Source organism: Chlorocebus sabaeus, chromosome 2, assembly GCF_047675955.1.
Source record: "Chlorocebus sabaeus isolate Y175 chromosome 2, mChlSab1.0.hap1, whole genome shotgun sequence".
Lineage (NCBI taxonomy): Eukaryota > Metazoa > Chordata > Mammalia > Primates > Cercopithecidae > Chlorocebus > Chlorocebus sabaeus.
The window spans coordinates 70295414-70310315 of record NC_132905.1 but is presented as its reverse complement, the minus strand read 5'-3'; the positions used below and the strand labels follow the sequence as shown (position 1 = coordinate 70310315).

General features: G+C 50.0%; 1 protein-coding gene across 1 annotated transcript in view; it reads left to right on the top strand.

The window, feature by feature from the left end:
- The first annotated feature begins 1361 nt into the window (after window positions 1-1361).
- HUNK (hormonally up-regulated Neu-associated kinase) overlaps window positions 1362-14902 on the top strand; it is a 127662-nt gene continuing 114121 nt past the window's right edge. The window contains exon 1 of the mRNA XM_007965027.3: window positions 1362-3086. Within this exon, the coding sequence (XP_007963218.1) occupies window positions 2826-3086 (261 nt within the window). The 5' untranslated portion in view covers window positions 1362-2825. The remainder of the gene's footprint in view (window positions 3087-14902) is intronic.

Here is a 14902-nt window from a genome sequence, read left to right as displayed (position 1 = left end):
TACCAATTTGTTTTACATAAAGACATTTCTGGGGTGATATCTTGTTAAACAGGCCATTTCAGAGACTAGGACTTGTAGTTCAAAAATCAGTTACAAAGGGGACACACGGGTAGGATTTGAACTTCTCTTTGGCATCCATCCCAGCTTATGGAATTAGCAGTGAACTTGAATCAAACCCAGGCAGCAGGCTTGAAAAAGATTTAATGGGCCTGGATTTTCTCTCTTCTTCACCCCTTTCCTGACCTCTACCCTGAGAGGATAATTAAAAGGAAAGAAAATCTCGATTTCATTGTGAACGTCATCCACCATTTTTATGAAAACTTTTTTTTAGACCATAAAGATACTTTGGGGAAAAGTCTCTGAAATTTGCCTTAAACCTTAATAAATAAATCTCTAAAATTTCATAAACAATGCATGTCCTAACATTTAAAAAAACATACTCTATTAACACAACATTGGGTGGACTCCCAAACTGTTTCTGATGGAAGATTCAGAGTGTTTTTTTGTTTGTTCGTTTGTTTTGAGACCGAGTCTTGCTCTGTCACCCAGGCTGGAGTGCAGTGGCAAGATTTCGGCTCACTGCAACCTCCACCTCCTGGATTCAAGCAATTCTCTGCCTCAGTCTTCCAAGTAGCTGGGATTACAGGCACCCACTACCAAACCTGGCTAATTTTTGTATTTTTAGTAGAGACAGGGTTTCACCATCTTGGCCAGGCTGGTCTTGAACTTCTGACCTCGTGATCAATCTGCCTCCGCCTCCCAAAGTGCTAGGATTAGAGGCGTGAGCCACCGCACCTGGCCTGAGTGGTTTTGACCCCAAAGTGAGCTCCATATTCCTCATTCTTTAGACAGTTGCTGGACATCTATTCTGCTGGCACCATGCTGGTCACCATTCCCCTCCCATGCAACTGTCCTCTTAAGATTTGATTACCGAATTAGAGACATTAAAAGGATTGAATGAACCTTACTGAAATAGTCAAGGGTGGTGGGAGCAAAGAAGTCCCTTAAGCACAGCAAGAAAAACATTTTAAGCTGTATCCTTAATATTGGTAAACGGAAACAATGAGACAGAACAACAGAAAACACAGTTTCCGTCGTCATAACTGAGGCTGGTGACTTGCAACAGGTAGGTAGATGAATATAGTAGATATTTAAAATTAGACCTATCGAAAGCAGGCATTTCTCTGGGTCCCTCTTCAGATGGGTCAGCGAGCCCCCCAGACACTGGATTGATGACAGCTGTTGTTACCCCCATATCCCCCACCCCCAATCTCAAAGCAGTGCTATGGGTCGATGCCATACTTGTTTACTCAGGAATAAACAATGAAAGGAACTTTGTTAGGACCCAATCCTTCCTTCCAGCTCTGATGTTGCATGATCGGGGTGAAGTTTCCATCAAATGCGGGTACCTCAACAGGTAGCATTTTGTAAATGCCTCCTCCTACCTACCCTCCTGCTTCTCCCTCACAAGATTCTTCATTTTCGGTTTGAGAAGATGTTGGGGATCCTGGAGAGGTACCAGTGTCGTCAGGGCAGTTGCAATTGTTTATGCGATAAGCACAGTCATAGCGCTTGCAGAACAAAAGCATCGAAGAAAGGCGAGCGCCGGTCCACCTCCTGCAATCACCGGCATCATTTCAACGGCAGGCAAAGAAGGTGTAAGCTACAAGCAGAGGCAGCAAACGCCCTGGTTCCTACGTTGCTGCTGCTACTATTATTGCTGTGGCTGCACCTCCTCCAACACAGCCAACCAGCCTGCGTGCGAGCCCGGGCAGACGCCTGGCCACCTCCCCACCCTTTCTTCTAGCCATCCATCTATCCTTCCACCCCAGGTCCAGGGGGCCCTACTGTGTGCCGGACCCAGGGCCGGGCACGCAACCAGATCCACAGTCAACGGAGTTCGAGAGCCTTCCCCCTTCCCCCGCCCCGGGTGGGTGCGGCCAGTGGGGGATTTCACCGCCGAAAGGTCCAGAAAACCCAAGCCCAGAATCCGGGCGAGAGGCGCAGCCGGAGGCGGCCAGACCTGGGCGGCCCGGGAGCGCGCGCCTCCGAGGCCGCGCAGGATCTCCCAGTCTGGCGCTCAGGTGGCTCCTGCGTCCACTCCGCCGCTCCCCTCCCCGGGCCCTCCCCTCTCGAGCGAGGGTCGAGTTTGACTGTGGCGCGCGGGGAAGGAGGGGCTACTAGGGATTTGAAAGTGCACGGGCTGCGGAGTGGAGCTCGCATCTGTTCCCGCCGCCCGCGACCGGATTAAATTTCTGCAAATTCAAACTGAATGGGGCTTTCTTCTACTGCCTTCCAGAGGGCGCCTGCAGCCCGCCGCGCGCTTCTCTTCGGCGGGAGCGGCCGCCCAGCGCACGGCTAGGAGCCATCGCGGGAGCCGGACCCGAGCCCGTGCGGGCCAGACGGCGGCTGCGAGGCAGAGGCGCCCGGGCTCCGGGACCCAGGCACCCAGGCACCCGGACCCCGGGACCCAGGCGCCGCTGGACCGCGCCCCACCCCGCGCGCCCGAGCAGGACGACTGTCATTAGCCTCCTGGACGGGACCTGGGGCGGAATCCTGGTGTCCTGAAAGGGACCCGGGCGACCCTCCGAGAAAGAACTTTTGGGGGCGGGGTCCCCGGTCCCGCGTCCCCTGGGCGGCCGCTATTGTCTGCGCGCCACGCTTGGCGGCGCGGGGGGCGTGATCGCGGCGGCCCGGGGCGCGGGGTGCGGAGACCCGGGCGGGGCTGGGCCCAGGGCGGCGGCGGGAGAAGCCGGGGGAGCCGAGGAGCCTGGGGAGGAGGAGCTGCGAGCGCGGGAGCCCAGTCTGAGCCGCGGGCGAGCGCGATGCCGGCGGCGGCGGGGGACGGGCTCCTGGGGGAGCCGGCGGCGCCTGGGGGCGGCGGCTGCGCGGAGGACACGGCCAGGCCGGCGGCGGCCTGCGAGGGAAGTTTCCTGCCGGCCTGGGTGAGCGGCGTGCCCCGCGAGCGGCTCCGCGACTTCCAGCACCACAAGCGCGTGGGCAACTACCTCATCGGCAGCAGGAAGCTGGGCGAGGGCTCCTTCGCCAAGGTGCGCGAGGGACTGCACGTGCTGACCGGGGAGAAGGTGAGTCGCCCGGGCGCCGTGGGGCTGGGGGACAGGGCGGGAGTCGGCGGCCAGGACCCTGCGGGGAGCACTGCACTGGGAGTCCCAGTGCACAGTCCCGGGCCGAGCGCCTTCCCCCTCCGCCCGGCTTTCCTGTTGGGTTAAAAGAGAGGTCGAGCCAAACGCGCACTCAGCCCCTCGCAGCCTTTCCCGAAGGGCGGCCTGGGGTCAGCTGCCCGGGGGCTTGGGGCTGGGGAGGGGACGGCAGTGCGGGGGGAAGCGTCCCGCGCCGCAGTTCTGCAAGTGGAAGGGCGCCGCCTGGCGGACACCAGCGCGGGGGGCGTGATGGGGCCTCTGCGGAGGCTGCGGATCCGTGGCGAGGCGGGAACCAAGGCTAGAGGAGTTGGGCTCTTATGTCGGGGGCGGGGGAGCCGTAAAGCTAACAGCCATCCTCTGGAGGAGCTTAGAGTCTGATCCCTGTCCTGGGCTCTGGGAGGAGGTGGGGGAAGGCTGAGATCCTGCATTCCTCCCCACCTGTGGACTCCAGCAGCTAGGGAATTTTTCGTGCTCAGGCTAGGGTTTGTGCTTCCGCCCTCCACCTGTCCATCCCTCAACCTGTGCTCCTCTCCATCCACTCAGCCTTCCCACCCCTGCCGCCCATACCACGCACCATTCTCATCCCCGCCGTTCTCAGCCGCTTCTCTCCGTCTCATCCCCCTTCTCTCGGTTCCCCCAGCTCCTCTGTGCCCTCCAGCCTCAGGGTGGGAGCTGCAGTGAAGACCCTGCTACTGGCAGGAGCAGAACTACAGATACCTCCCCAGAGATTGGGAGATGCCTTCTTATCTTTCTAGAAGAGGGGAAGGGAAAGGGGACCTCCCCGAGACAGAAAGGGGCGCCTCTCCAGCCTTGCTGGAAGTTAGATGATTGTGAACCTTTGCCCGGTAGGGGCAGGTAGATGGAAGGTGTCATTTAGAGCTGTGAGAAGAAACCCAAAAGCTGGTGGCTTGCTTTTGAGGCCAGGTCACCCCAGGCTGGAGCTGCCAGAGCTCAGAGCCAATCCAGGCTGGAGCTGTCCCAAGCTCCTGTCATCTCGGGCTCAAGGCTGCCCCCAGGCTCGGGGTGGCTCAGCCCTGGAGGGGGACCCGCTCCTTTGTGTGGGCTGTGGGTCAGGGAGGTGTCAGCCGCAAGAAGGGAAGGCAGAGTTCACTTCCCAACCGAGCGGGTGGCCTGGGAGCCAAGCCCTCTGCCTTCCTCCTGGGGACCTCTGCCCAGCCTAGGGCTGCCCTGTGAAACCCCTGGTCACAGGGCCAACCTGCCCTTTTTGCCTGTCACCAGCCTCACCCCACCTTTAGTTCCCCTCCCCCCATTTCCCCACTTTGTTCTGGAGCCTCTTGCCTGTGAGTGCAGGTCTCTGTCACCCTTGTCATTTTCCCTGTATTCCCTACAGCCGTTCTGAGCGAGCACCCCTTTATTATGGGTACGTGGGGTTAGAGTGAGTAGTTTTTAAAAGTGCCTGCATTCCCATGCAAAAAGGGAGTGTTCACTATGAACTTGAGTAACTCTTCAAAAAAAAAAAAAAAAAAAAAGGAAAAACCTCCAAACCTTGTTCTAGTCCGCAGGGAGCGAGGCACACGTTTACTCCTCGATTCGATTCGATTCGTTTCGTAGTGAGCTGTCTGACTTCCACACTGCGAGTCCGTTCAGGGCGCAAGGATGCTGTGAGGCCACACAGTCGGTTAATTAGAGTGAGCTCACTTCTCCTGGCCCTGTGTAAATTCCTGTTGGCACTGGCGATGGAAGTTTATTTTCATTGGAAACATATAGGATTCAGTCTGGTCGTGCATATTTCCTCTCTAAACATAACGGAAAGAGACGAGTCTTTATGCTGACAACGTAATGGCAAACACTGCAAGTACATTCTTTTCGCCTGCCCTGCTGCAGACTTCTGGCTTCTCTCCACTTCGCTGTGTTGTGCTGTGCCTCTGGCTCTGTAGCAGCGCATTTTTGCACCATAAAACTCTTGGCTTGGGCTGAACTGCCTGGGGGTGGATTCAGAGCTCAGCCAGCGCTGAGGTTCTGGAGCCCTGTGCCGGGCCCATTGGGAAGCCCCACATGCAGGGCATTCCTGCCCAAATAGGATTCACATGAAGAGACTCGCTGCTCCCCCAGGTGCCCACTCCCCTTTCCCTCCCGTTTTATCTTTCTTAAATGATGAATCTCACTTGATTGTTGCAATGACAGGAGATGTTAATTGGATGTGAAATTGTTCCCCTGGGCCCATTGATGGACTGCGGTTAAGGATGGTGGTTCTTCGGTGGAGATGGAGGCAGGGGAGAGATGTCTGTGTTGGAAAAACTTGGTTTCCTGGGATGCTTCTCCCCCGCGGGGAGAATCAGTGCTTCAGGGATTGCAGGCATTGGGAGAAATCTGGATTTTAGTTCACTCAGTCGCTGGCTTTAAAGAAAAAATGGTGTCATTAATAGCATTTATCTCCCAAAATCCAGCACAGTTAATGCTTAACTAATAGATTTGGGTTTTAGCAGATTGTAGGGATTAAAATGGTTGTGTGTGTGTATGCTTGACTCTGAGAAGGATTGCTAAATTAAAATGAGTCCCCATCCCCACTCTAGTTTTGGGTATTACCTAACTAAGGCCAATCCTAACACTTTGGGAGGCCAAGGTGGGTGGATCACTTGAGGTCAGGAGTTCTAGATCAGCCTGGCCAACATGGTGAAACCCTGTCTCTACTAAAAATACAAAAAATAGCCAGGTGTGGTGGTGCACACCTGTAATCCCAGCTACTTGGGAGGCTGCGGCAGGAGAATTGCTTGAATTTGGGAGGTGGAGGTTGCAGTGAGCCTAGATTTTGCCACTGCACTCCAGCGTGGGTGACAGAATGAGACTCCATCTCAAAAAAAAAAAAAAAAAAAAAAAAAGAGTTTAAGATTTTAAATTTCTATAAACATTAAACTTAAAATAGAAGCAACTTAGAAACCACGTATAATGTTTCTAATACAGACATTATAAATAATGTTTATAAGGAATCAGTAAAACAGTGGTCCTTTGTCATCAGCAATGTATTTAGATAATTCCTTAGAAGTTTGATTTAGCGGCCGGATGTGGTGGCTCATGCCTGTTATCCCAGCACTTTGGGAGGCTGAGGCCGGTGGATCACTTGAGGTCAGGAGTTTGAGACCAGCCTGGCCAACATGGAGAAACCCCATCTCTACTAAAAATACAAAAATTAGCTGGGTGTGGTGACACACACCTGTAGTCCCAGCTGCTTGGATGGCTGACACACGAGAATTGCTGGAACCCTGGTGTTGGTTCATGATACCATGAACCAGGATAGGCATGGTCTCTGGCACATGACAGGTTATTACATTTTGTAAAAAATTGATAAAAGTTGAAAAAATATAGTTGGAAAAACTGAATCGAGAAAAGAGTAGGTGTATCTCAGATACTGTAGGCAGGCAAACTACAAAACAAGAACAGACAGTCCGTGCCACCGTTACCTTCTTTTGTGATTGAGTCTCACTGAGATACAAAGTTGAGCATATAAAATGATTGGTGAGGATATTGAAGTATCTTGTTCTAACCTTTGGTTAAAAAATAATAAGCCTGCCTGTCACTTCCATCAGAACTATTTTTAGGCTAAGAATAAGGGTTGCCTGCTTACTAACTTGCCAATGATCATGCTTAGAGCACGACGGTGCCAGATACCTGGAGTGAAGGAGTTACTAAAAATACCATTTACTATGTTTTGCAGAGCAGGAAATATGACTAATTTTAGAGGTGGCCTTTTGGCAGATCTGTTTTTAGCAAGTATTTCTGAAACAAACAGGTGCTAAATCCTGTATTTTTGAAGTGCTAGAAATTTAGGGGTAATCGCTCTGAGGAACAAGAAATGCTTAGAGAACTGGAAATTCCTATTAATCCTTGGCAGGGACTTCTTGGCAAGAAGGAGGCATTTGCAAAGCACCTGCTTGGTGTGCCCTGTGTGACAAGGCACTGCCTGTAATTTCGGAGATTGCATTCTGCAGTTGCGGGCGGATTCTTTTGAACTTCCTGCTCTGCCTCATCTTTTTGAAGTACTTGTGAATGATGGAAATTGGCACGTAGGGCCTGGTTCCTAGTGTTCATTGATACAGGTCCTATGGACTTCAAAGGGTGCTTTGAGTCAGCGCAACAGTGCAGAAACGGTGCCCGCGGAGAGGAGTACAACCCTACATTTTCTCTGCAGGTGTTGAGTCACGGCTATAGCTGCCCATGCATACCAATCCGACTCAAGTCTGTGAGACTAGAATTCTGCATGCTGCCAGCTATTGGAGGTCAGCGCGGCCATCATCGGTCCCAGGGTTTATCTGCCCAGAAGGGGTGGGGAGTGGCAGCCATGTGCTCCCAAAGAGAGGGACAGATTGTAGTGTTCTCTGTGGGAAGGTGACTTGGGCACAGGGTATCATTTGCCTTGGAACGTATATTCCCTCTGTCGATTATTTATGGTAATGGAGAGACCTGTTCTCTTGGCTAATTGAGACCCGTAGATAATCCCCAGGCCTTATTTTAGCTGATGGGTGAAACTTCTTTCTCTGCTCAGCCCCGGTTGAAGTGCTGACCTGAATTGAATTTCACGCTTTCTGATAGGAGGTGCCGCTGGGTGGTAAGATGACCAGCAGGAAAGAGCTAGAAACACAAGGCCTGAATAGTCCCTGAGCAGAGGGACGCCTCTGTGAATTCGAGAGAGCTGTTCCCTCTCCCCATCATCAGTACCAGCCCAGTGCTACAGTGTTGTATGGTTTTTTTCGGGGTCCCCTCCCGTGCGCATTCTGGTTAGATGCCTGCAGCAGCCCTGGGGTGGGTAAGCTTGCGGGTGTTCTTCCCTGCATTGATGACGTAGAAGGGTGCCCTGAGTAGATCTTCTCGCTGACATTCTCTATGAGTTTCCTGGGATGGTGCTAACAAATTACCACACACTGTGGCTTCAACAACAGAAATTTATTCTCTCCCAGTTCTGGAGGCCAGAAATCCAAAACCAAGGTGTCGGCAGGGCCGTGCTCCTACTGTAGCCACAGGGAGGATCCTTCCTTCCCTCTTTCTAGCTTCTGGTGCTGGCATTTTCTGGCTTATGACTGCAGCACTCCGTCTCTGTGTCTGTCTTCACACAGTCTTCCTCCCTCTGACTGTCTCTTCTGTCTCTTAATCGCTTCCTGTCTCTTTATAAGGACACCAGTCATGGGATGGAGGTGCACCCTAATCCAGAATTGCCTCATTTTAACTCGATGACATCAACAAAGTCCCTATTTCCAAAGAAGATCATATCCACAGGCACCCAGGGGACTTGAAGGTGTCTTTTGGGGGAGCATAGTTCAAGCCCCGGCACCTTTTAAGACTGTCAGTATTGGGTTGTGGTTGATTTCCTGGCAAGCAGATCTTGGGAAGGAGATGAATGTGCTTTTAGGGATTATTCTCAGAACTCACCTCTGCAAGGAAAGGGGCAAAGCAGCACTAGGCAGAGGGAGAAGCTGGGCTCCAATACTGCTCTCAGTCAAAGCCCCCGCCCATGCCGTGGTGAGTGCTGGAGCTGAGCTGGCCCTTCAGAGCTGGCCAACTTGGGATGAGAGGACTGGGATTTATATTTCTGCATGGGCCAGTCCTTGATGGGGGCTGCCCAGGCAAGGGGCATGGCCTTGGACAGGACAGTTGCTAAGGGCGGTTCCTGGGGAGAGCTCACTCCTGGAGGAGTCAATTCTTTAGCACCGATGGGGAATCTGGGGGTACAGCCTAGCATTTGCTGTTTACTGAAAGAGACAGGGTCAGAGTCCAGGGTTCTTCATCTGAGTCCATACCATATGGACCATAGACAACGTGGGCATCTTTTCCATGCCCACTTGGATATGAGTAGTCATCATTTCCATGTGTTCGTATCAAGTCCTCTCATCTCGTTACCTTGAAATATACAAGGTATGGCCAGGCGTGGTGGCTCACGCGTGTAATCTCAGCACTTCGGGAGGCCGAGGGTGGATCACCTGAGGTCAGGAGTTTGAGACCTGGCCAACATGGTGCAACCCTGTCTCTACTAAAAATACAAAAAAATTAGCCAGGCATGGTGGTGTGTGCCTGCAATCCAAGCTACTTGGGAGGCTGAGGCAGGAGAATCACTTGAACCAGGGAGGTGGAGGTTGCAGTGTGCTGAGATTGTGCCACTGTGCTCCAGCCTGGGCAACAAGAGCGAAAACTCCATCTCAACAACAACAACAACAACAACAACAACAACAACAAAGAAATATACAAAGTATTGCTGGTAAGTATAGTCCCCGTAGCAAACTTTAGCATTTAGTCCTTCTATCTATGTATGTTTGTACCCATGAACCAGCTTCTCTTCATCCTGCCCTACCTTGCAGCTCGACTGTGGTCTCTCACCCTGAAATGAGGGAGCAGCCGGCATGGCATCTTATTAGCAGATTCTATGTGCCACACGCTGGGAAATTTTCTGGCCTCACATTTCTCTTAGGTTAGACCATCAGGGCTCTGCTGTGTTTCTTGGCACTTACAAGGTTGAAAGCTCCCTTTATATGCTCTATGGGTTTTTTTCCTGAGAACTCTGGGGCAACTGAGAGTTGGGCCAAGTTGTGGCCCAGCATGCCTGCTTCAGAGACAGTGGCACTTTCCTGGGAAGAGACGCTCCCTCCCCCATCACTTGTGAGTGGTGGGAAAAGTCGAGGAAGGAGTTGTGGGAATTTGGATTTTTGATGAGTAGAGTAACAGTTTGGGACATTCTCATGCACGAAAATAACTACTCAGGGTAGAGCCACCTGTTAACATCCTCTTAGCACTCTTACGGTGGCCACTCTGCCCTAGCTACACAACTTCTCATCACTGGGTTCTTTTGGTTTTTAACCATCTTTGTGTTTGCAAGATGTGTTTGGTTAAGTTTTGGAACTGGTAATACAGACACATGGTCTGAAATTCAAAGGTTCTGAAAGGGTTTGCAGAGAGAAGTAACTGCTTCTTATCTGTGCTCTTCAGTTCCTGGGTCTTCTTGTGAGAGGTCACCCCTCCTCCTAGTCCTTGTGTATCGCTCCAGAGATACCCTATACGCATAGAAACCCACGTACATATTTGTAAATGCGTAGGTATGGGCAGATTTTTCTTCTTTTATTGATACAAAATATTTTACATATTTCTGGGGTACGTGTGAGTGTTACATGCACAGAATGTGTAATGATCAAGCCAGAGAATCGACGTGTCCATCACCTGAGTATTCATTTCCGTGGGTTGGTATCATTTCAAGTCCTCTATCCTAGTTACCTTGAAATATACAAAGTATTGCTGCTAAGTATAGTCACCCTAACGAACATTAGAATTTAGTTCTTCTATCTATGTATGTTTGTAACCATGAACCAGCTTCTCTTCATCCATCCCTCCCACCCACCAGGGCAGATGTATTTTTAAACTGTACATGCTGTTCATTATCTTGCTTTTTCACTTAGCAGTATGCCTTGAGCATCCTTCCCCATGACTACTACAAAATTGCCTCACTCTTTATGTTAATTAATTATTGCATAGTAGTCACTGTGTAGAGGAATTGTGTTGACTTAATCATCCCTTGTTGATGGACATTTAGATAGTACATAATTTTTTTTTTGTTACAAACCATAGTGCAGTAAATATCAATTTCCATTTGTCACTTTATAAATGTGACCCTTCAGTGTATCTGAGGGGTAAATTCCTAGTCTTAGGCCAAAAGGTATGTCTGTTTTAACTGTTGATAAGTATTGTCAAATTGCCTGCCATAGAGGTTGGCAATTTATATCACATTTATAACCCTTATAATTTATAAGGGTTCCCAACTTATAATCACACCCATCTGGTATGGCAGTGTTTGCTTTTCCACATGTCAGCCGACAGGGTACTCATTTTGATCTTTGCCAATCTAGTGTATTAAACAGGGTATCTTGTTTTATTTATTGTTTCTCTTATTTACATGGGAGTTGAGTATATTTTCATGCCTTCTCAACTGTTTGTACTTCATTTCTGTTCATTGTTCATGTCCATTCCCCACTTTTCTTTTGGGTTTTTGGCCTTTTTCTTATTGATTTGTAGGAGCTCTTTATCTATTAAGGAAATTAGTCCTCTTTGAGTGATGTATTTTGCAGTGTCTACCATCTTCCCTCGCTCCCCATTATTCTTTCTCTTTTTCTTTGTGGTTCTTGCCATTTGCAGAAGTTATTTCTTGGGAGTTCATGAACTAGAGAAGGATAACTGATAAGTTTTGGAGGTCTACAGAGCCCTATCAATTGTGTGCATGTAAACATATTTCTGAAGAGAGGGTCCATGGGTTTCATCATATTCTAAATGGAGTTATTTCCCTCTAAAATAGTAAGAGCCACTGCTTTGTTGCCCATCCTTGTTGGCTCTGCTGACTAAATGGAGGTCTGCAGATTACTGGGCTGAGGGTTTGGATCACCTTGGTTTGTTAACACCAGTGCCAGTTGGGCTAAAGTTGCAGATTATACACACTCAGGCTAGGCAGGTAGGTTCTGCAACTATGGCCCTGGACTAAGCACCCTTGATTCTGCCCCCAGACTAAGCACCCTTGATTCTGCCCCCACCCTTACCATGCCTGGATTGCAAGGGAGAGGCATGATACTGTGTGGGATGATCTTTCAAAATCTTTGACTCTTGCTGGTTTAAGTAAGACAACTGTGAATCCATGTCTCATCATCTCTTCATGGGAAAGGTGGTACCATTTATGGTGGATGGTTGCTATGATCAGAATGTTTGTGTCCTCCAAAATTCTTTTGTTGAAATTCAAACCTCCAGTGTGATGGTATTTGGAGATGGGGCCTTTAGGAGGTGATGAGATCTACCCTCATGAATGGGATTAGTGCCCTTATAACCGGTGCCTCACTGAGGTTGTAGTGAAAAAAAAAAAAAAAAGCCAGGCCTGGTGGCTCACACCTGTAATCCCAGACTTTGGGAGGCCGAGGTGGGTGGATCACTTGAGGTCCAGAGCTTGAGACCAGCCTGACCAACATGGTGAAACCCCATTTCTACTAAAAATACAAAAATTATCCAGGCGTGGTGGTGGGCGCCTGTAATCCCAGCTACTCAGGAGGCTGAGGCAGGAGAATTGCTTGAACCTGGAAGGCAGAGGTTGCAGTGAGCCAAGATCGCGACGTTGCACTCTAGCCTGGGTGACAAGAGCAAAACTCTGTCTCAAAAAAAAAAAAGTAAATAAAGGGTGCCTAAAGGAGCTTGTTTGCTCTTCTACCATATGAGGACTCAGAGAAAAGGTGCCATTTCTATGAGCCAGAAAACAGGCCCTCATCAGACACTGGATCTGCTGGTATGTTTGGCTTAGACTTCACAGCCTCTAGAATTGTGAGAAATGTATGTCTGCTCTTTTTTTGTTGTTTTTTTTTTGACGAGTGTCACTCTTTGTTGGCCAGGCTGGAGTACAATGGCACCATCTTGGCTCAGTGCAACCTCCACCTTCTGGGTTCAAGTGATTCTCCTGTCTCAGCCTCCCGAGTAACTGGGACTACAGGTGTGTGCCACCACCCCCCGCTAATTTTTTTATTTTTAGTAGAGATGGGGTTTCATTCCCCATGTTGGTCAGGCTGGTCTCAAACTCCTGATCTGAGGTGATCCACCCGCCTCGGTCTCCAAAGTGCTGGGATTACAGGCACGACTCATCGTGCCTGGCCAAATTGTCTGTTCTTTATAAGGCATCCAGTGTATGTTATTATGTGACACCAGCCCAAGCTGACTAAGACAGTGGTTGAGAAGAAAGAGAAAGGGGGAGTATCGAGGGAAATGAAAACCTTTCAAGGAACAAGAGCCGCTACGTAACTTGGACTTAAAATGTACTAAGCCGAGTATTAATACGTTAATGCATGTGCGTGGCAGTGCACCTTGGGACTCTTTGAGCGGCTTCGTCTACTTGAGAAGCCCTCTGAGGAGTAGCCCTGGTGGGGCCGACAGGCGGGCCCTGCTGTTGGAATTCCTGTGGCCTCTCTGAATGCCCTGTCACTCTCTGCCCTTTCCCTCTGCTTTGTCCCTCCTCACCACTTGGACTGGTGTGCTAGGGCTGCCATAAGAGAGCAGCACAGACCCGGGGGCTGGAACAGCAAGGCCTTACTGTTTCTCATTCTGGAGGCTGGAAGTCCAAAATCAAAGTGTTGGCAGGGTGGGTCCTTCTGAGGCTGTGCAGGAAGGATCTGTTCCATGCCCCGCTCCTCGGCTTATCCATGGCTGTCTTCTTCCTGTGTCTCTTTACATTGTCTGCCCTCCACATGTGTCTGTCTCTCTCTGCACAAATGTTCCCTTTCGTTTTCTTTTTTTTTTTGTTTTTCAGATGGAGACTTGCTCTGTTGCCCAGGCTGTTGTATAGTGGCACAATCTTGACTCACTGCAACCTCTGCCTCCCGGGTTCAAGCGATTTTCCTGCCTCAGCCTCCTGAGTAGCTGGGATTACAGGTGTGCCCCACCACACCTGGCTAATTTTTGTATTTTTAGTAGAGACCATTTCACCATGTTGGTCAGGCTGGTCTTGAACTCCTGACCTCATGACCCGCCTGCCTCAGCCTCCCAAAATGCTGGGATTACAGATGTGAGCCACCACACCCGGCCTATGTTCCCTTTTGATAAGGACACCAGTTCAAATTGGATCAGGGCCCACCTTAATGACCTCACTTTAACTTGATTACTTCTCTAAAGACCTCATATTCAGGGGTCTGGGCGCAGAGGTTCATCCCTATAATCTTAGCTCTTTGGGAAGCCCAGGAAGGCAGATCACCTGAGGTCAGGAGTTTGAGACCAGTCTGGCCAACAAGGTGAAACCCTGTCTCTATGAAAAATACTAAAGTTATCTGGGTGTGGTGGTGCGCACCTGTAAACCCAGCTACTCGGGAAGCTGAGGCATGAGAATCACATGAACCTGGTTGGGAGGCGGAAGTTGCAGTGAGCCGAGATTGTGCCATTGCACTCCAAAGACAGAATGAGACTCTCAAAAAAAAAAAAAAAAAAAAAGACCTTGTATTCAAATAAAGTACTGAGATACTGGAGTTAGGACTGCAACAGATGAATTTTGGGGGGACATAATTAAACCTTTAACATCACCTGATCCCATGGCATATATTTAAAGTTGATGTGTTTGTCTCCCCACTAGAGTGTAAGCCCCATGAGGAGACACCACTGCTCTATCCCCAGTGCCAAGAATAGTTTCTGGTACAGAGAATATGCTCAGAAAATCCTTTTTTTTTTTTTTGGGGACAGTTCCGCTCTTGTTGCCCAGGCTAGATCTTGGCTCACTGCAACCTCTGCCTCCCAGGTTCAAGCAGTTCTCCTGTTTCAGCCTCTCAAGTAGCTGAGATCACAGGTGCACACCAGCATGCCTAGCTAATTTTTGTATTTTTAGTAGAGATGGAGTCAGGCTGATCAGGCTGGTCTCGAACTCCGGACCTCAGGTGATCCACCTGCCTCGGCCTCCCAAAGTGCTGGGATTACAGGCATGAACCACCGCACCTGGCCAGAAAATGTTTTATGAATGGATCCAAGCATGGTTTAATCTTCCTAAGGCATGTGACAGCCTTCTAGGGGGTAATGTCCAAGCTGGTAGGCTCTGGTTCTGCAAGCGCTGTACGTTTCTCTCATTCCTTGCTGCTGTGGGTATGCCTGTCTGGGTGATGACTATGTTGAACGGGTTGTCTGGCTGGTGCTCTGTAGAAAACTCCTGGTCCCTGAACAGCTGTGTTTTCTGTAGGAATTTAGGTGGGCACCTAGGTATCTGAGTGACAGGTAACCAACCAGAACCAGACAATATTTTGCAGTGT